Here is a 23,202-nt window from a genome sequence, read left to right on the forward strand (position 1 = left end):
CCGTTTCACACCCCACTTATTTAAATCTCCAGTTATGAGAAGACGCAGTAGACCACTTGGTCAGACACTATAAAGGTCGGTGAGTGGAATGGGGCTGGGAGTACAAAGATGTATCGACTTAAATACTTGCGCTTTGCTCCCATCTCATTATAGCTCTCTGCCTCCAAGGATGAGAATGTACAGGACACCTGAAATGGAGATAATAACAGTTTAAAGCTGCATCACAACCTTTAATCTGAGATCAAAGCCATTGAAATACTTGAACAGAGGTGAGGCCTTTAAGGCTGGATCCCAATTCCTCTGAACTCAATACTAACAAACTGTTGCTGTAGGAGATTATCTGACCTCATTAAATGTTTTGTCCTATCGTGACACCTGGAATCTTTAGACATTTTGTGAATGGTCTGAAAGTCTATCACGTAGCTTTGGAAACGTGCTGGACGCTCTTTCTCTCACACCCTAGACCCAATGGGCTCCACCTTCAGAGAACACCCAGGCCCACTCCCACTTGCCTGTCCCCACTCCCCTACTCAGGTCTTGGCCAGCATCACTTCTCTCCTGCATCACCGCGATACCCTCCCACCTGGTCTTCCTGCTTCTGTTCTCATGTCTAGGCTCAGCACAGCAGCTACAGTCATCCTTCTAAATAAGGCGCATCACACCACTTCTCAGAAACCTTCAGCGGCCCCTCGTTTGTGAAATGGGTAAAAGCCAAGGTCTTCAGAAGAGGCCTCAGAGGACTCCATCTCCTGCTGCTCTCCGAGCTCATCCTGCTCACTCGCCTATTTTAGCCTTCTTGCTTTTCCATGGATGTTTCAAGCTCACTTCCAGACTTTTCACCTCCACCTACAGCTCCTCCCCATACACAATTGCTTGGCTCACTCCCTCGCCTTCAGGTCTTTGCTCAAGTTCACCAGAAGGACTCTGACCTCCCTATTACAAATAGCAAGCACTCCCGCCCCACCCCACCCCCATACTATCTTCCTCTTCTCTGTTTTCCTTCCCCATCTTGTCACCTCTCCCCTAGCTGTGCTCCAGAGAGGAGTGTAGGCGTTGTTTCACTCACTGGTGTATCTCAAGTGCTTAGAACAGCCACCGACACACGGTAAGTACTAAATAAATACTTTGTGAGTGAATGAATAAATGAATTGTTTCAAAGAAATCTAAAAGAAAAAAATGATGGAAAAAAAAGCTCTTTAAATTGAGGCCCAGCCGATTGAGTCTCCCAGCTGCACTTGCCCAAGGGTGTCCAGAACAGTCCCTGTGCCTTGTTCTTGGGAGAGGCCAGAGTGGAGGGCCAGGTCGTCAGGGGGACAAGGAGTAGGAGAAAGGGCTGGTCTGGTAGGATACCAAGCATCCAGAAAGAAAAAAAAAAGCTTCTTAACTGAGATATTTTTATTTAAGACAGACAATGATACCACCAACCAGATACTATCAGTACATTATCTACATATCCTTTTTAAAATAAACATTATGTTATCCATCATTGCTTCGACAAAAGTTGTTATTCAGGTATAAAAATAAGGAATCACAATAAAAACTTTTTAAAAGAAAAACTCACAATAAAATAAAAAAATGAATAAAAACAAACAGGTAAGCATCACTGTCAATGTTAGAAACATTTACTCTTGATAATATTCCCCATAACTTTCTGTAACATCCAGACTACCTCTCCTCCTTGTGTCTAAATTAACTTCAAATTATGAAGTAATTTAAAAGTGATTTTTAATTGCTTAATAAGTAGAAATAGAATCAGTGACAATTATTAATTAAAACATTAAACAACCCAGTTACCTTATTTAAAGGATCATGATGAATTATCCCTTTGCTGTCATATGAAAAGCCTCGGTTACTCTTGACCACAGACACCACACAAGCGTCCTAATAGAACACAGGCTGCATCCCACCTGTGTGTGGCACCTTCCCTACATCTGCTGGACCGCTCTTCTTTCTGGAACACTCTTTCTGCTCCTCACTACTGAGCAAGCTCCTGCAGATGTCTTTAAGGTCCGGCTCCATGACTACCACCCAAAGCCTTAACTACTCTAACAAACAAATTAAAAATACAATGTGGTCACTTTGGAAAAATGACTAGTACATTCTCAAGCTATGATGTGTACTTAAAAAAAAATGCAAGCAGGTAGGACAGAACTGGCAGCTTAAGAAATAAAAACACAAATTGGTTTCCAATGTGGATTGAAAAGACTATATGATAATAATAAAAAAAAATAGTAATACTATTTCACGCTAAACTATCTAGTTACAGAGAAAGACCAAAGTTCTAGCCATGATATATTTTTTTTCTGTCTTAAAGAAAAATTTATATTTACAGAAAATTTTAAGTTTGGTAAGTAATTACTACTCGAAATTTTTAGGGATGACATTTCTGGGTCAAATAACATGAAGCATATACACAAAGATTGTATGACAAGCTGCTTCTTAGTCTCCTAATTAGGTAACATTTTTTATTATTCACAATGTGGCCTCAACATTTAAAAATTAAATATTTAATACCAACTATAGGAAACTGACATTTTAATGAATAACTAAAATGAAGATACCTCCATATGAAATAAAAATTTTTAAGGGTTAAGGAAGATTACTCCTGAGTAGACTTTCAACGTTATTTTCTGAAGAATAGTATGTTTACACAAATATATATATAAAAGGACTAATATTATTAAAAATATGCCTAATTCTATGCAAATATTTTTTACATCATTCCCTTTAAACAGTAGATAATACAAGTCACATAAAAGTCTAAGCAGGTAAAAGGAATGGCAAAAGTTTCTTTTCACTATTTTCAAAGAAAAAAATTTTTTTATTCCAGCAATATGCAGCTCTAATTAAAGCAGGGATATACATATGAGTGAAACCCACAAAGAACATTGCTGATAAAATTTTTCATCCCTTTCCATGATCAGTTTCCATTACTCTCTCCCAATAACCATAAACAAAGATCTCAAAGGTATTATATATTAGTGCCACATGAGAAGTAGAATTTACAGAAAAAGTGAGCTATGACAGCTTTATTTATATTCATTTTCACTCCTAAAAAAATAAACTAGAATCATCTGTATAGTACAAATAAAATTAAAGAACCAATTCTATTTGGGAAACATATGAACAATAGTTAAGGGCTTTTCTAATTTTTAATTTTTGTAACCTAAATATATGAATTCAAAGTTAACTGGGAAACATGATACCTATATTAGAATACATGATTTGTACTTGCATTAACATGTATTCTATTCCTCTATACATTTTTGCAAAATAGCACAAAAATACAAAGCAATATCAGATTTTGAACATATGAAAGCAAAAAAAAGTTTTCAAGTACATTTGTACTGGTAGATTTCTGATCTCCTTTAGAAAACAAACTCAAGAATTCATTATCCTGAGTCTCTTCAAGGCCACTTACGCTGTGTGGTAATATCTTTAATTACATTTCCTCAAGACTTCTTCTAATCGCTTCTTCTAATTCCACATCTGCATTAAAAAACATAGAATTTTGATATTTAGGGCAGAAAACTAATAAAGATGTGTTTTATGTAAGTCTCATCAACTACATCTATATTTTCAGGAAGGAAAGGAAATACAAATTGGAGAAACTGAGGGTAACTTGGCAGTTTCTTCATCATAAAATATGACTATTTTGACATATGAGAATCTGAATATAATCTCAAACTGAATTATAATATATCTGAGCTTAATTATGCTAAGAAACTTGTAAGTAATTTCCATTGAGGGACATAGAAAGTCAACAAACTTCTAGAATCACTAACAGGTAATCACCAGACTCAACGTGGAAAATGAGTATGTATTTCCAAAAAGATTTGAAGTAATGCATATAAGACTTAAAGCAGAAATAGAAAGCCAAAACCATGAAATGGCAAAATCTCAAAGGCTATTAAAATTTTAGTTTTAAGCTTTCTAGTATCTAAGGCAAAGAGTCAAACTCATGGCTATATAATGTCCTCTGAGAAGCATATACACATATACACTCACTGAACAAATATTTATTGAATGCCCACTATATACCAGGCACAGAATACAACAGTGAACAAGACTGACATTCTTGTGTTCACAGGTCTTTTTCTCCATTTCCCAAGAATGATACTAAGGTCCAAGAGGGTGGAACTAGGTGTCAGTTTCTTGGCCTTCAGTAGTTTCTCACACCAGATTTATCTCATCCTGTCCAGTCCACGGTCTCCCAGAGCCTACTTGGTTCACAGACACTGGTAATTCTTCTAAGATATAGCTGCATCTTCCTCTGAGCTGGGGCACTAGCGTTATGTAGTTGGCAATTTAAAACACTACAAGCTACTCTACACTGTATTAAGTTAAAGCTAGATTCTGGGTCAGTGAGTTGCCATAAGATGAATTCAAAGGGATGAAGAAATGCACAGAAAAGCCAAGATGCTCTTAGCAAAGAAGAAAAAGGTGACAAGATTTATTTTATGAAAACTTATTACAAAGTTACAGTAATTAAGAGTGTGGGGGGCTTCCCTGGTGGCTCAGTGGTTGAGAGTCCACCTGCCGATGCAGGGGACACGGGTTCGTGCCCCGGTCCAGGAAGATCCCACATGCCGCGGAGCGGCTAGGCCCGTGAGCCATGACCACTGAGCCTGCGCGTCCGGAGCCCATTGCTCCGCAACGGGAGAGGCCACAACAGTGAGAGGCCCGCATACCAAAAAAAAAAAAAAAAAAAAGAGTGTGGTACCAGTGTAAGAACAGATGAACACACCAAAGGAACAGCATAGACAGCTCAGAAACAGACTCATGCATATATGGAAACTTGACTGATGACAAAGGTGGTGCTGCAGAAAGGTGGGGAAAGATGATATTCTTAACAAATGGCCAACTGGTAGGCCATATGGAAAAAAAATTAACATTTACCTCTACCTTATGGAATATACAAAAATACATTTCAGATTTACTGTATATTTACTATATAATTGTGAAAGGCAAAACAACAAAGCTTCTAGAAGATAATACATGGGAATATCTTAATGACCTTAGTGTAGGGAAAGATTTATTAAATAGGATTCAAAAAACATGAAAAAGAATCGTACTTTGGAATGTATTAAAAGTACTTTTATCCATCAAAAGCACCATTAAGTGAGTAAAAAGACAAGACAGAGTGAGAGAAAATATTTGCAATACATGGATCTTGCTTGTACCCAGAGAGAACTAAAAGATTTTCAACCCAGGAAAATCAATAAAAAGATCATCCAGTGCTTCCCTGGTGGCGTAGTGGTTAAGAATCTGCCTGCCAATGCAGGGGACACGAATTCGAGCCCTGATCCGGGAAGATCCCACATGTCGCGGAGCAACTAAGCCCATGCACCACAACTACTGAGCTTGCGCTCTAGAGCCTGTGCTCAGCAACAAGAGAAGCCACCGGAATGAGAAGCCCGTGTACTGCAACAAAGAGTAGCCCCCGCTCGCCACAACTAGAGAAAGCCTGTGCACAGCAACGAAGACACAACACAGCCAAAAAATTAATTAATTTAAAAAAAAAAAAAAGATCATCCAAAAGAAAACTGTCAAGAAATCTGGAAAGGCACTGACAAAAGATGTGAAAATGGTCAATAAACATTACTCATCAGAAAAATGTAAACTCAAACCACAAAGAAATGACCATCATTAGCTAAAATTAAAAAGACCAATAATTCAATGATTAGTGAAGATGTATCAGTAGATCAACGGGAACTCACATTCAGTACTGGAAAGAAATTGGAACAACCACTTTGGAAAAAAACTTGGCATAACCTACTAAAGCTGAATGTCAGCAAGTCCCCGCCTCAGTATATATTCCCAGAAGTGTCGGAATTACTTGTAACAGCCAACCAAATGTCTATAAATAACACATGAGTTGTGATATATGTGTAAAATTATTATAGAGGTATTGGAAATGAACAAACCAAAGCTATATGCTAACAATCAGATGAATCTGTAAAACAATGCTGACTGAAGGCATCCAGACCCAAAAGAATATAGACTATGCCTGTGCTGTCCAGTATGATGGCCACTAACTATATGTGGCTATTTGTATTTTAATTAATTAAAATTAAATGAGGGGAATGCTTCTAGGGTACTAGTTGTTATGGGTTGAATTCTGCCCCCCGCAAAAACAGGTATGTCCTTACCCCTGGTACCTATGAATGTGACCTAATTTGGAAATAGGGTCTTTGTGGGTGTAAACAAGTTAAGATGAGATCGCTAGGGTGAGCCCTAATTCAATATGACTGGTGTCCTTATTGGAAGAAAATGCTATGTGAAGATAGACTCATAGGTAGAAGATGGCTCCATGATGATGGAGGCAGAGATTAGAGGGATGGATGCATCTAAAAGCCAAGGAATGCCTATAATTGCCATTAACAACCAGAAGCTGTGTGTGGAACAACGACCCTACCAACAGCTTGACCTTAGATATCTAAACTTTAGAACTGTCAGACAATTTCTGTTGTTTTAAGCCACCTAGTTTGTAGTACTTAGTTGAGGAGCCCTAGGAAATCAATACACTGGCAATATTCTGTTTTTCTTAACCTGAAAGATGGTCACCTGCTTTGTGAGATGTTTGTACAATTTTTGTGTGCATTACGTACACATATACACACACAGAGAACCAAAATTCTGGAGAATACCAGCATATAAGTTGGGGGAAAGGATCAGAGTTGAAGTGTTCCAGAGTCCTTGTACATTGCATAGAGGTAGACAACATGTACCTGTACTTTAGTCTTTAAGTTATATATAAAAAATGTGGTAAAATGTCAAGGTGACCACAAAAAGAATAGAAACATGAATTTTGGGGCCAACCCATACATAGCTTATAAAACAATTTGAAAAAACAAAAAGAGGAAGCTAAGAATGAAATAGCAAGAGTAAATACAAAAATATTAATATCTGCAATGAACTTATATGAATTAAACTTGCCAGTTAAAAGACTGGATAAAAACAAAACCAATTCTAAATGGTTCCACTTCTAATAAGAGTGGAGTAGCTTATATTGGATTAACTCTTCCATAGATAACAATTATAAAGTATTTTAAGGCACTGAAGAGCAACAAAAATCAGGTACAAACAGGACAAAATTTTTTGATCACTCTGATCACTGAAAGAAGTGAATTGCATGGGGTTACATTTGCAGCTTTATGGTTTTGTTTTGGTTTATTTTTTGCCTTACGGCATGCCTCAATCCTTGTGAAACAAAATGGCAGAACTTCACCCAGAAAGCCAACTTCTTTGTGGCTTGAGGAGTCAAAGACAGAGTCTGAGTCTGACAGAGAAGCTGGAAAGTGGAGTTGGTGGCAGGAGCGGGGCGGGGACGGGGGAAGGGTGGGTAGGACGAGAGAAAGAAGAGCTCCCAGCAGAAGTGAGAAAGTAACAGAAGAGGATCCTACAAATCCTTGGTTGCCTTCTGTGTGCTTATACGGGAGAGGAGCCAAGATTCTCAGTGAAAAGCAACAGTTGGAAAGCTAAAAGAAGCAAGCAATTGTAGCGTTGCCTGCTGTGGAGGAGGCAGAGTTTTTGGAGTTTGAGTCTAGAAAGTTAACTACCTACAAGGGGAAAAAAACAACTAACTTTCCTCAAGTAAAGTTAACAGAATTCAGAGAATCTATAACTTACATCCACAAACATCCAGTATACATCAAAAATCACGGGGGGCTTCCCTGGTGGCGCAGTGGTTGAGAGTCCGCCTGCCGATGCAGGGGACACGGGTTCGTGCCCCGGACCGGGAGGATCCCACGTGCCGCGGAGCGGCTGGGCCCGTGAGCCATGGCAGCTGAGCCTGCGCGTCCGGAGCCTGTGCTCCGCAACGGGAGAGGCCACAACAGTGAGAGGCCCACGTACCGCAAAAAAAAAAAAAAAAAAAAAAAAAATCACGGGACTTGTGGCACTTCCCTGGTGGTGCAGTGGTTAAGACTCCATGTTCCCAATGCAGGGGGCCCAGGTTCGAGCCCTGGTCCGGGAATTAGATCCCACGTGCATGCCGCAACTAAGGAGCCCGCCTGTGCAACTAAGACCTGACATAACCAATTAAATAAATAAATATTTTTTTAAAAAAGAGCTTTCCCATGTATTAGCTTATTCAAAAAAAAAATCACTTGACTTGTAAAGAAACAAGAAATGTGACCCACAGTTCATGAGGAAGAGCAGTCAAAAGAAACTAACCCCCAAGATAATCAAGCCATTGGAATTAGCAGAAAAGGGATTTTAGAAAAGTTATAAATATTTTCAAGGATTTAAGGTTGAGTGGATAGGAAATCTCAACAGAGAAATGAAAACTATTACAAAAAAAAACTAAGTGGAAATTCTGGAACTGAGAAATACAATATTTGAAATGGAAAATTTACTAGGTCAGCTTAACACTGGAGGTGTTAGAAGGTTGAACAATAAACTTGAAGTCTGAACAATAGAAATTATCAAATATGAAGAACAGAGAGAAAAAAACTGGAAGAAAATGATAAATTTTAAATTTATCATTTAAATAAATTGGATAAATTTATTTGGATAAATTGGATAAATTTAAGCTAACATATGTAAACTGGAGTTCCAAAAGAAAAGAAGAGAGACAGAGAGTGGGGCAAAAACTATGAAGAAATAATTGGGAGAACCTATAAACTTACAGATACAAGAAGCTAAGAAAACTCCAAGTAGGCTACAAAGACAATCACATCTAGGGGCATTATCAAAAACTGCTAAAATCCAAGGACAAAGAGGAAATATTAAGAGCAACCAGAGGAAAAAAAAATGACACTTTACATATTAGGGAACAATAATACAAATTATAGTCACTTGTCATGACAAACAATGGAGGCCACATGATAAGACAATGGAATAACATCTTTAAAGTGCTGAAGGGAAAAAATACTAGTCAACCAGAATTCTAAAGCCAGAGAAAATATCCTTCAAAATTAAAGGGAAAATAAAGATATTTTTATATAGATGAAAACAGAATATTCAACACTAGCAAAACTTCAGTGTATAAAACAGAAAGGAAGTTATTTAGGCTGAAGAAAAATGACATCGGATGGAAACGGTAATCTACTGGAAAGAATGAAGGTCATTTGAAATGGTGACTATGTGGGTAAATATAAAAGAATATATATTTCTTCTTCTCTTTCCTTAAAACTTTCTTTAAAAACTCTTTCTTTAAAACTCACTGTTTAAAGCAAAAAATAACATTTTCTTGTAGAATTTATAACAAAAGCAAAAAAATATATATTGCAACCTTTAGAGCAACCATAAAAATTAAAGAAAAGAGCTAAAACATCAATAGGTATATTAAAATAGTAAACATTAAATAAATATAATGGAGTAAAATATAGATATTATAATAATCCAAAAGAAGGCAAGAAAGGGGGAACTAAGAGGTAAAAGAGGGAACAAAAAGAAAATAAAATGGCAGAGAGGAATCCAACCATGTGAGAAATTACATTAAATGTTAATGGACTAAACAACTATTAAAAAATAGAGGTTGTTAGAGTAAATCAAAAAGTAAGATTGAACTTTATGGTGTCTATAAGAGATGTAGTTTCAAAGTAAAGACATAAATAGATTGAAAGTAAAAGGATGGAAAAATATATACCGTGAAAACATTAAGCATAAGAAAGCTTGAGTAGCTATATTAATATCAGAAAAAAAGATTTCATGATAAAAGATATTACCAGAGATAAAGAACATTTTATAATATCATAATGATAAACAGGTCATTTCATTAGGAAGACACATCAGAAATTTATATGCAACTAAAAACAGAACTCGAAAATATAAAATGATGGAACTAAAGAGAAAAAATAAATCTACAATCATTGATGAAGAAGTTCACTGTTCCTACTGTAGTAACTGAGAGATCAACTAGATAAAAAAAAAAAATCAAAGTAGATCTGATATTATCAACCACCTTGACCTAATTGACATGCATAAAATACTTTACTTAGTAAACACAGAAAATACATTCTTTTCAAGTGCGTATGGAATGTTCATCAAGACAGCCCACATGTTGGGCCATAAAAGTCCCAATAAATTTCAAAAGATTTAAATTTCACAGAGTATACTCTCTTACCACAACAAAATTAAATTAGGAATGAATAATAAGACATTCAAATATTTGGAAATTAAACAATATACTTCTAAAGAGCCAAGAGATCAAAGGAGAAAATATAAGGAAAATCAGAAAATATTTTAAACTGATAGCAAAAATACAATATGAAAAGATGTGGAACACGGCAATAAGTAGAGAATTGACAAACTACAGTCTGTGGGCCAAATCCAGTCCACCAGCAATTTTTGTAAATAAAGTTTTACTGGATACATCCACACTCATTTATGTATTGTTTAGGGCTGTTTTCATGCTATAATAGCAGAGTTGAGTAATTGTAACAGACACCACAAAGCCTAAAATGTTTACTATCTGGTATTTTACAGGAAAAGCTTGTTCACCCTGGCTTAGAGGGAAATAAACACCTTTAAATGTTTACATTAGAAAACAAGAAAAAATTTAGGTCAACAATCTAAGTGTCACATTAAGAAGCTATAAAAGATGAGAAAATTAAACCCAAAGTAGAAGAAAGGAATAATAAAGAGCAGAAATCAGTGAAATGGAAAGCAGACCAAAAAGAGAGAAATTACCAACTAAAAAAATTTCATTCCTGGAAAAGACCAAATAAACTGATAAACTTCTAGTTAGTGATCAAGAAAGAGAGAAAACAAAAATTACCAATATCAGGAAAAAATGAGAAGATATCACCAGAGATCCTATAGAAATAAAAAAATATATAATAAAGGAATATTATTATGAACAACTTTACATTGGTACATTTGAAAATCTAGGTAAAATGGACAAATTTCTTAAAAAACACTATTCTCGAACACTAACACAAGATGAAACAAAATCTACCTATAAATATATTAAAGTAATTATTTTTTAAATTATTTATTTATTTACTTAATACCTTTATTTGGAGTATAATTGCTTTACAATGTTGTGTTAGTTTCTGCTGTACAACAAAGTGAATCAGCTATATATATACATATATCCCCATATCCCCTCCCTCTTGAGCCTCCCTCCCACCCTCCCTATCCCACCTCTCTAGGTCATCACAAAGCATCGAGCTGATCTCCCTGTGCTATGCAGCAGCTTCCCACTAGCCATCCATTTTACATTTGGTACTGTATATATGTAAATGCTACTCTCTCACTTCGTCCCAGCTTTCCCTTCCCACCCTGTGTCCTCAAGTCCGTTCTTTACGTCTGTGTCTTTATTTCTGCCCTGCCACTAGGTTCATCGGTACTGTTTTTTTAGATTCCATATGTGTGTTAGCATATGATATTTGTTTTTCTCTTTCTGACTTACTTCACTCTGTATGACAGACTCTAGGTCCATCTACCTCATTACAAATAACTCAACTTCATTCCTTTTAAGCACTGAGTAATATTCCATTGTGTATATGTGCCACATCTTCTTTATCCATTCATCTGTCGATGGACACTTAGGTTGCTTCCATGTCCTGACTACTGTAAATAGTACTGCAGTGAACACTGTGGTACATGTATTTTTTGAATTATGGTTTTCTCAGGGTATATGCCCAGTAGTGGGATTGCTGGGTCATATGGTAGTTCTATTTTTAGTTTTTTAAGGAAACTCCATACTGTTCTCCATAGTGGCTGTATCCATTCACATTCCCACCAACAGTGCAGGAGGGTTCCCTTTTCTCCACACCTTCTCCAGCATTTGATGTTTGTAGATTTTTTGATGATGGCCATTCTGATCGGTGTGAGGTGATACCTCAATGCATTTTTTAAACATAAATTTATTTATTTTATTTTGGCTGCATTGGGTCTTTTTTGCTGCATGCAGGCTTTCTGTAGTTGCAGCGAGCGGGGGCTACTCTTCGTTGCGGTGCACGGGCTTCTCATTGCGGTGGCTTCTCTTTTGTGGAGCACAGGCTCTAGGCGCACGGGCTTCAGTAGTTGTGGCCTGCGGGCTCTTGAGCGCAGGCTCAGTAGTCGTGGCGCGCAGGCTTAGTTGCTCTGCAGCACGTGGGATCTTCCCGGACCAGGGCTCAAACCCATGTCCCCTGCATTGGGAGGCAGATTCTTAACCATTGCACCACCAGGGAAGTCCCTCATTGTGGTTTTAATTAGCATTTCTCTAATGATTAGTGGTGCTGAGCATCTTTTCATGTGTTTGTTGGCAATCTGTATGTCTTCTTTGGAGAAATGTCTGTTTAGGTCTTCTGCCCACTTTTGGATTGGGATGTTTGATTTTTTGATATTGAGCTTCATGAGTTGCTTGTATATTTTGGAGATTAATCCTTTGTTGGTTGCTTCGTTTGCAAATATTTTCTCCCATTCTGAGGGTTGTCTTTTTGTCTTGTTTATGGTTTCCTTTGCTATGCAAAAGCTGTTAAGTTTCATTAGGTCCCATTTGTTTATTTTTGATTTTACTTCCATTACTCTAGGAGGTGGGTCAAAAAAGATCTTGCTGTGATTTATGTCATAGAGTGTTCTGCCTATGTCTTCCTCTAAGAGTTTTAAAAATATGGAATGCTTCATGAATTTGCATGTTACCCTTGCACAGGGGCCATGCTAATCTTCTCTGTATTGTTCCAATTTTAGTATATGTGCTGCCGAAGTAGGCACAGTAAATTTATTAAAAGACTCCCCAGAAAGAAAACTCCAGGCCCAAATGGTTTTACCAGTGAATTCTCTGAAACATTTAAAGAAGAAATAAAATTGGTCTTAGAGTGAATATACAACAAAATGGCAGAGTAGGCAGCTCCAAACACCCATCCTTCCACAGAAACACTGAAACACAAGCAGAAACTGTCAGAAACGACTTTGTCAGAAGTCTGGAAAATATTCACAGCAACCAAGCAAACACTGAATCAAGAAAAAGACAAATAAAAGCAGTAGGAAAGCCTCATGGTATTTTCACTTGCCCTTTCCTCACCACCTCCCTGTGCCTCCGCAGCAGTCTCGAAGATGGCAGCCCATACTCCTAGTGTGGGACCCTGGTCCCTGGTTCCAGACAGAGCAGAGCAGAACTCACAAATTATTGTGTTTGTTCTAATCTGTCTGGGGGCTACCTGAAGGACTGAAACAAGACATTCATCTCTATTTTACAAAGCTCAGAACCCACTCAGGGCAGAAAAGCAGCCTGCATTGCTCAGAAACACCGTAAGACAAACAAAAAGCCCACAGCCTAGGGTAAAAGATTATGGTTGAGACAATCAATAGAACACTTAATATCTGAGAGGAAAAGCCATGAAGAGAATTTCCTTGGGAAATCAGGTCATTCAAAAGCACCTATGAGTACTGGGGAATTTAGGACCCAGGACACGATGCATGCTCAGAAAATACCTCAGAAGACACCAAGCCTTCACCACTGGCTGATCTGTAGGCTCAGTGCAAGCCTGGCTAAATGCTGAAGGACCCTAGCACACAGCCAATCTGCAAAACCAGAGAGAGCTTGTTTTTTGTTTTGTTTTGTTTTGTTTAGCTCCTGGTATTCAAGGAAATCTCTGTTAAAACACTAATTGAACAAAAGCTTAAAGGAACAGAGACTTCAATGACCAGATGTGACAAGAAATACAGTTATTGCAAAAATGGTTTGGAAAAGTAACTAAACAAATGGACAACTGCAGCCTTTGACAATCACAAACAGAAAACTCTGGGGAAGAGGTAGAATCTGATTTCCAGAGGTACTACATTATAATATTTGCACATCCAATTTTCAACAACAACAAAAACACAGATAATACAAAGAAACAGGAAAGTATAGCCCATTCAAAGTGAAAAAAATTGAGTTAAATTGTCCCCGAGGACACTAAGACATTGAATTTACTAAACAAAGACTTTAAACCAACTGTCTTACATATGTTCTAGGAGCTACAGTAAACCATGGACAAGGAAGTAAAGGAAACCAGTAAAACAACGTATGAATAAAATGAGAATATCATAAAGAGATTGGAATTATGAAAGGCCACCAAATAGAAATTCTGGAGCTGAAAAGTACAACTAAAATGAAAAATTCATTAAAGGAGTTTAACAAAATTAAGCAGACAGAAAAAAGAATCAGCAAATTTTAAATGTCCCAAATTTGATGAAAGATATGAATCTACACACCCAAGAAGCCCAACAAACTCCAAACAGGAGAAACTCAAAGAGATCCACACTGAGACAAATTATAGTCAAATTGTCAAAAGCCAAAATCAACAGAAACAGCAAGAGAGAAGCAACTCATCACATGTAAAATTTTTAATAACACTAACAGCTTATTTCTCATCAGAAATCACAGAGACCAGAAGGCACTGAGATATATTTAAACTGCTGAAAGGGAAAACAAAAACAAAACTGTCAAGCAAGAATTCTATATCCAGAAAGAATGGAGAAGAAATCAAGACAAAGCTAAAGGAGTTTGTTACTAGCGGATCTGCCCTGCAAGAAATGCTAAGGGAATCCTTCAGGTTGAACTGAAAGGACATTAGACAGTGACTCAAATCTATATGAAGAAATAAAGAACATTTATGGCAAATATGTCCTTGTTTTTCTTTTATATGTCTAAGTCTATGTTTCTCTTATTCTCTTTTCTCTCTGCCTTAATTTCACTCTCTTTGAAAAAGAGGTAATATGACAAAATAAGAAAGAACCCAGTAATAGGAGTTAGAAGACCTATATCGAACCATACTCCATTTTGAGACTGTGAATCTGAAGACAAATTACTTAACGTTTGGAAGACTAAGTTTTTATGTAAAATAAGGAGAATATTCTGACTCTCATAAGTTGTTAGGATTAAGAGCAGTTTTCAAAGTATTAGATTTTTCATAAGCATTAATTGAAGTAAAAACTGAACACACTAGTCTCTTATCCTTTCTTTGTTCTTTAAACTGGCCACAGTATAGAGTTTTACTGTTTATGTTATATTATAATATTAATAATTATATTGATGACTGCTATTAATTGAAGGAACTCTAAGGCAAATTGCTGACATTTACAGAAAGATTGTTTTGCATTGGCAATCATCCACATAATGCTGTCTTCTTTCTTTTCCAAGGATTTGAGTCAGAATACCTCTGTTAAGTGTGCATACTTCCAGAGCACACCTTAGATGCAGGTAACAGTGACTAATGATAATGATCAAAATCATAGGGAATTCTCTTGTTGGTGGTTAGGACTCTGCACTTTCACTGCCAAAGGCACAGGTTCAATCCCTGGTCGGGGAACTAAGATCCTGCAAGCTGTGTGGCCAAAAATAAATAAATAAATAAATAAATAAATCACAATAACAGCAGCAGCAACCAATACATACACTGCTTACCATGTGCCAGGCTACTCTAGTAAGGTAGGTATACTAGTATTCCTGAGGAAACTGACACACAGTGAAGTTAAGGGACTTGCACAATATTATATAACTTGTAAGCAGCAGAGCTGAGATAAAATAGGACCTTTATGATTGACTTGGGTAGTTACAATCTGATACTGGTCTACAGAGAACAACAAAGAATGAGACAGAAGACTGGAGATAAATCATGGTGGAGGGAGACGGGGCAACAAGAGAAACTGCCTTTCCTCAAGGCAAAAAAATCACAAGCAAATTGATCCTGCTTTTTGCCACCCATTTGTCAGGCTTTTAAAGTGTTGTGTTGGGAAGGGAAGGAATGAGAAGAGATTTGAGAAGTTATTTATACTTTTTTGAGTTTTGCTATTAGGTCTAGACTAGAACATCACTTTGCTCCCATGGTGCAGGGTCAACAAAATCACCCAATATTCTCCCAGCCAAATGGCCTCTGTCTTAATTTCCTTTATTCAGTTATAGGGAGATGGGTCCTGGTAGCTCTAATATGTTATAAGTTTATTCATTCAACAATCATTTAGTGCTAAACACTGTGCTAGGTGTTGTTGAAATAAAGATAAATGAAACATGATCCTACTCCTTGAGAAGCTCATAGTCTGGTGGGGATGAGACATGCAAACCAAAAAAAATGTTTAAATTGGAGGGATTCTAGGAGTGGTAGTGGGTAGCTCTCTCTAAAAATGGAAGATCTAAGAGGCACTGATCAAACAAAATTGTCTACAAAATTGGTAATTCTATATGGTTCAACCTAAGAGATGATATTTGAGCTAGCTCTTGTTGGGGGAAAAGAAGGGGGAAAGGAAGGTATTAGAGGCAAGTACAGAGGAGGCCACACTCCCTAACTTACAAGTGGAACACTATGTGCTTCTCACACTCATTTTACATAAAGCATCAGGAAATGAAAGAAAACACACACGTAACACCACTTTGATTTTTCTTGAAATTAGAGCATTATGTCCTTACTTCATAGAACAACTAGTTAAAAGTTTGAAGTATCTTTTCTTGAATCCATTAATGGTAATCCTTTTTCCAAACTAAGACATGATAAAGATGTAAAAACTCTCAAAATCTCCCAACCATAATATGTATTACATAGATAACAAAACACTAGAAATTCTGGCACATATTCATTTATACACATCTCAGATTTCCTGGGTTAGCTAGGAGCCCACAGAACTGTGGAGGTTTCTCAAGTGTGGTTATTTAAAAGTTATAATTTTGTTTGGCATTTTCCACGGGATTAGTCACGGGTAGTAAATGAAGGTTGCAAAGTCTGAACTACTTAGATGCTCAATGGTGTTCATCTTTTCATGGCCTTGATAAACAACTTAGCTGGCAGTTTTTGTTTAAAACTCACAAAATGTTCTTTCACCTGTTTAACTCATCATTATGTGGCTGCTAAGCATTGAGCCAGACCTTGCAAGATCATGTTGGGAAAACAAGTTGGTCAGAAAACTTGCTTCCAATTAGGCTGTAGATTTACTGCCAACTTTGTTTAACCAGTGAAATTTGACTATAAGAGAGAAAGATCAGTCTTCTACTTCACTGAATGGATGAATCAGTTCCACTGCCACACTGAAATTTCCAACCCCAGATAGCACGAAGATCCAGTGTGCTCCTAGTCAGACTAATTGCCCTCTAGGTGAGCACAAGGAGACGCGCAGAAACAAACCAGGTGGCCATTCTGTGTGTGCTTGTTTTGCCACATTTCCCTCCTTAATTACACATTTCTACTCTCAAATCTCCACCAACAAATACTACACTGGAACTATACTATGACTCCTACTGTCATCCTTGAATGTCAAAGATGCCAATATAAAAGTTTCAACTACTTTAGTGAAGGTTCAAGTATTTTCCAAAATCTGTTGTTTCATTTCCCCCCAGGGTTATTAAAAAGCACAGTCTGTTATGGAAAAACCATAGTAAAAACTGGACTTATGTCACAACCAAATAGTGGTACAGCAAGTAAATGATTTGATGTGAAGTAATATAAAAAGTTCTCTTTAACCTATGGAAGGAAATACCTTTTCCTTTAAGAGGAGGGAAACATAATTAATTTATTTTAAAAGTCCATTAATATTCAGATGTACATCCTTGCTTTCATAGTTCTACTGCATAACTTTAATATTCTTAATTTAATACTACTCAAAATAAATAAAAATTAGGACACCAAAATCTTCTCCTATCCCTGGGACAGCAACTTTTTCTGCAAAGGGTCAGAAAATATTTATTTTAGGCTTGGTTGTGGGGTGGGGGAGGATCTATACCATTTGTATCACAACTACTCACCCTTGTTCTTGCAGTGTCAAAGCGACAGCACAGACAATACTTACACAACAGAGTATGGCTGAGCTCCAATAAAACCTTATTTACAAAACCAGGCAGTCGACTGGCTGATTCCTGTTTTAGCCCCTAAATCATCTTACACGAGGAAACGCAAACTATCCTTTAAATGAGAGAACAAATTTTTTTTTTTTTATACTCAGTGGTAGGAGGGATGAAGTGAAAGAGGGAGAAATTTTAAAAAAACATACAGATACAGTCAGGAAGGGATTAGGTTACCTTCTGTGGATCTGAATTCTTCTCCCATTGAAGTACTCTTCATACCCAGGTTATCATCACTGTCACATTCTGTAAGGAAGAATCAATAAATGCAAATGTACTTCTGAAAAAGTTATTGTGCCATAATTTATATATTCTAAGACAATATGACTTTCAATGACTTCTCCCACACCCAAGCTTACTAATTACAATCCATTAGTATTACACAACTTTCCTTAGAGGTTTGTGTGTTTTTTTGTTTTTGTTTTTTGCGGTACGCGGGCTTCTCACTGTTGCGGCCTCTCCCGTTGCGGAGCACAGGCTCCGGACGCGCAGGCCCAGCGGCCATGGCTCACGGGCCCAGCCGCTCCGTGGCACGTGGGATCCTCCCAGACCGGGGCAGGAACCCGTGTCCCCTGCATCGGCAGGAGGACTCCCAACCACTGCGCCACGAGGGAAGCCCTTGTGTGTTTTTAATGCTTACCAAATAATATTACTTAAATTGAGAAAAAAATAAAAATGAATGAAATAGGCAATTTGATTTTGGCTCCATATTCAAAAAATTATTTGAAAAAGTTCTTTTTGCATGTTGAGGAAATATAAAATCCTAGTATATTTTAAAAAACTGTAAATTTTAAAAAGCTAGTATGTTTATTTGGATCTAGCAAATAAACTCCAAAGTTTCATTTGCATGAAATCATCTTTAAAAGATTTTTAATGATGACAGATAAAATTCTCCTGTATTTTGAAAATCATATGCATTCATCTCTATAGAGACCATAGATTTATATTAACAGTGTCTCTGCATGGCACAAACTCACTTGATGGCTTATATGCTTACTGAGAGACCTAAGGCTTTAAAATAATGACATGACTGACCGGGTATTACAAAAGTCACTTAAAATATGAACGCGGTACCATCAGGGACACAGTATTTGGCTTTTCACCTTAACTACATTTAAATCAATTTCTATCAGAGTGACTGAATCAGGGTTTAAATAACCCTGATTGTGTATTCAATACAAATCACATGGACATATTTACTTCTGTGAAAATATATAAAAACTTAAAATATACGTTTAAAATTTTATCAATATATCATTGTTTATAAATAAAACCCACCATATTTCTCTTATATTCCTTTGCTGCAAAAATTTATCACGAGTCACCTTTTGCTATTCCAGCAATAAAACTATTGCTTTTTCTACAATATGTTATATACACCTACTACTTCAAATATTTCAAGCTGTGTTTTAGTGAAATAAAACATTACATTTACAATTTGAAGAACAAAAACTTTAGTCTTTTTTTTTTTTTTTTTTTTTGCGGTACGCGGGCCTCTCACTGTTGTGGCCTCTCCCGTTGCGGAGCACAGGTTCCGGACGCGCAGGCTCAGCGGCCATGGCTCACGGGCCCAGCCGCTCCGCGGCATATGGGATCTTCCCGGACCGGGGCACGAACCCGTGTCCCCTGCATCGGCAGGCGGACTCTCTACCACTGCGCCACCAGGGAAGCCCAAAAACTTTAGTCCTAAAACATTAGGAACAAAGAGAAAATACCCAAGGTTTCTTTTATTACAATTCAAAGTCAAGGCCAGTCAAAAGCAGCATGTGGTAACTGGCCTAAACAATTCATCATGGCAACCAAGACCTAAGACAAAACTGCAGGTCTGACTCATAAGGTTTAGCTTGACACTAGGTTGTAAAAAGTTTTTAAAGGTTTTGTTTGCCTCAATCAGCCCCATCTGTAGAACAGAGAAAATCATGAATTTTTCTCCCTATTTTTCAGTACCTTGCACAGAATTAACTGTATCATATAGATTTTTAGGATGGTGCCCAAAGCAACAACCTATATAGTCTCATCAACAGGCTGAGCAAGCAGGTAGATAGATGCTTAGAATTAGGTTCAACTACTATTTCATATAGGGCATGCCACTGCTTCAATCACCTACATTTTCACAGCATGGGTGAACTAGTATGTTCAATTTTTAAGATGGCTTTAAAAACCTGTATAATTGGGGCTTCCCTGGTGGCGCAGTGGTTGGGAGTCCGCCTGCCAATGCAGGGGACGCGGGTTCGTGCCCCAGTCTGGGAGGATCCCACATGCCGCGGAGCGGCTGGGCCCGTGAGCCATGGCCGCTGGGCCTGCGCGTCCGGAGCCTGTGCTCCGTGATGGGAGGGGCCACGGCAGTGAGAGGCCCGCGTACCGCAAAAAAAAAAAAAAAAAAAAAAAAACCCTGTATAATTGGTACCAACCATACTTAATGCCTCCATCCCATTCATTCCAAAATGAAGACACAAACCAAAACAGACATAACAAAGTCCCAGGGCCATAAACCAGACAGCCCAAGGACAGTGTGCAGATTCAACAAAAATCATGTCAAAGCACAGTAAAGTCTGTTTTCAATTTAAATTCACTAATTCATAACAGCCTACGTTCAAGTCCCTCCTTGCATTACCTAAGAAAAAATATTATAGGAAAGTTCAAACTTTACATAAAACTGGAAGGAAGATGTTTAATTACTGAAGAACTATAAACAACTGAATACACAAAACTGTGTTTTTAAAAACTGCGTTTACATATAGCAAACAATATTCTTGAACTAACCTACAAGATACAGGCAAGTTCTATTACATAAACAGATCTTTAAGAGCCCAGAGAACTTTTTTATATAAGCAATGGCGGTGACTAATGAAATAGTAGAAAATGGCAACTCAGAAATTCAGTCATCAAGAATGTGGTTGAAGTAGGTGCAATAACACAACACTCTGGAAAGTAAAAGCAAACAAATAAACAAAGCCTTAAAATGTATGGTCAAGACAGTAAAAACAAGTAGCATAGTTATTTTATTTTACAAAGAGCATACTACAAGCCAGGAGCAACGTCACAGGGTAAATAAAAATGGTGCTAGCGTGGTCCCTTTAACTCAGCCTGCCCTCACACTGAGACTGCATTTCTAGTCTGAAGAAAGGAAAATGGCGCTTCTTGGTTTACTTACAAGACAAAAGATCCCAGGGAACTTAAAATGATAAGTTGGCTATGCTTGACACATAATCAGCTTACTTTTTAAAGTACCAGAACCCACAATCAAATCTTTTTACCTTCTACAAAAAAAAAAAAGCATCTTCCTAAATGTTATTTTTATCTACACACACTCTGCAATGTCGTTAGACTGCAACAGAGCTTCTCATCTTCATTCCTCAAGGACATGGTAAGAGCGAACAATTCACAATGGATTCTCTACATAATAAAATCAGAGCTTTGTGTCAGTGAAAGCCTCAGCCTTCACAGGTGATGGCTGTGTGGCCTCAGGCAGCTATTTGAACCTTCCTGGGCCTCTGCTCCCTCATCTATGAAAGGGGGCGATCTAATATATCCTAACTCACAGTGCTGAAAAGAGGATTAAACAACACGCAAAAGTTCTTTGAACATGTTTAAACATCTTCAAACACTACAAATACAAAAAGCAGCTAGCATGGTGGCTGGCACACAGTAGGTCCTCAATAAAGGTTAGTTCCTTTTACTTCTTTAAAACAACATTGAAATGACAAGTGATATCTGCATCTTTGAAACATGAGGCTTGAGTTAGAATGAACACATATTTGTGAATAAAGTGTGAAAAGTATAAAAGAAGAAAAAGTCTACCTGACTCCTCTGACTAGGATCACTAGAAAGGATCCATGTATCTTGGCAAATTTTTAAAAAGTGAAAATGAGTACAATATAAAATAGAACTGATGAAGGATAAGGGGCCGAAGGGTGTCAATTCAGGACAGATTAATATTTTTACACATCTCTACAGGGATTTACACATATATCATAGCTGTAATCAAAACGTTGGTGCTGGAACCCTGATGCATAGAAGGAGAGTGAGTTTAAAGGGCAAAAACCATGACACATTCAAATCTCAAACTTAGTATAAAGGCTCACCTTGCTAGAGAGGGTAACTGATTTAACCCAACCAAGTCAGAGATCTAACAAAGTAGCAGCAGTAGCACTACTTACCTGTCCTCTCCCTACCAAGCAAAGATATAAGACCTTATGACCAAATGACTGACATTCATACATGGAGCCAGCAACTTCCCAATACCTCTATTTCTACTGAAATTAGTATCTCCTGAAAAAACTTTCAATTAACTGAAAAACTGGCAAAAAAGAAAGATACCATATGATCATCGATTCTGACAACACTATTCAACAGATTCTTCCTGTTTACTACACAGGAGTAATAAAACCACTTTATGGTCCTAATAATGGAAAATTTCTGAAAAGCTAGAAAGAAATAAGAGGTTCAAGCTTGTATCATTTGTCTATGCTATGGCAGAGATTTTAAAAACGTGAAAAATCATCACACTGCTTATAAAACATGAGAGAACTTCTCACTGTGTGTTACTTGTAAGAGAGTTTGTGGGGTGGCTGGTTGGTAACCAGGAGCCTTGAAATGACAGATCCCCGAAGCTGTACGTGATATTGTACGTACAGTAAGTCCTCTACATACAAACAAGTTCCGTTCCAAGAGCGCGTTCGTTAACAACAACAAAATTAGCCTAGGTACCCAACTAACACAATCAGCTATATAATACTGTACTGTAATAGGTTTATAATACTTTTCACAAAAATAATACATAAACACAAAAAATAAAGTTTTTTTTTTGTGGTTTTTTTTGTTTTCTTTTTTTTGCAGTACGCGGGCCTTTCACTGTTGTGGTCTCTCCCATTGCGGAGCACAGGCTCCGGACGCGCAGGTTTAGCGGCCATGGCTCACGGGCCTAGCTGCTCTGCGGCACGTGGGATCCTCCCGGACCGGGGCACGAACCCGTGTCCCCTGCATGGGCAGGCGGACTCCCAACCACTGCACCACCAGGGAAGCCCAAGAAAGCATTTTTAATCTTACAATATAGTACCTTGAAAAGTACAGTAGTACCAGCTACATCACCGCTGCTTTTACGCTTGCTTCTGGACATCCTGGGCTTGAAATAAAGATACTGTACTACTGTAGTCTATACAGTAATGTACAGTAAAGTACACAAAAACACAACCACTTGTAGAGGATGCACACGTGACAAGGTACGCCAGACAGGCGAACTAACTTACGCGATTGGACATGCGAACGCACGTTTATATCTTTGAAAGTTTGCAACTTGAACGTTCATATGTAGAGGACTTACTGTACATGTCCATTTGGGGGAAAGAGGTTTGGAAAGCTTTTTTCAGATTCCCAAAAAGGTCCATCGACGCCTACCCCCAAACCACACTGCCTTAAAAATAACTGGTTGTCAGATCTGAAGATAGGACACT

General features: G+C 37.6%; 1 protein-coding gene across 2 annotated transcripts in view; it reads right to left on the bottom strand.

The window, feature by feature from the left end:
• Positions 1–84: 84 nt before the first annotated feature.
• Positions 85–23,202, bottom strand: part of LOC307059543 (E3 SUMO-protein ligase ZNF451-like) — a gene marked incomplete at its 3' end in the record, with an annotated part of 87,670 nt that continues 64,552 nt past the window's right edge. The window contains exons 14-16 of one of the 2 annotated variants that reach the window (XM_079713604.1): positions 17,927–17,995; positions 3,422–3,489; positions 85–188 (exon numbers count right to left, since the gene is read on the bottom strand). In XM_079713604.1, coding sequence (XP_079569730.1) covers positions 3,443–3,489; positions 17,927–17,995 — 116 coding nt within the window. Of the gene's footprint in view, positions 189–3,421; positions 3,490–17,367; positions 17,373–17,926; positions 17,996–23,202 lie in introns of those variants that run through there. The other variant, XM_079713605.1, reaches the window with a different exon arrangement.

The sequence above is a fragment of the Hyperoodon ampullatus genome (genome assembly GCF_949752795.1).
Source record: "Hyperoodon ampullatus genome assembly, chromosome: 10".
NCBI classification, from domain to species: domain Eukaryota; kingdom Metazoa; phylum Chordata; class Mammalia; order Artiodactyla; family Ziphiidae; genus Hyperoodon; species Hyperoodon ampullatus.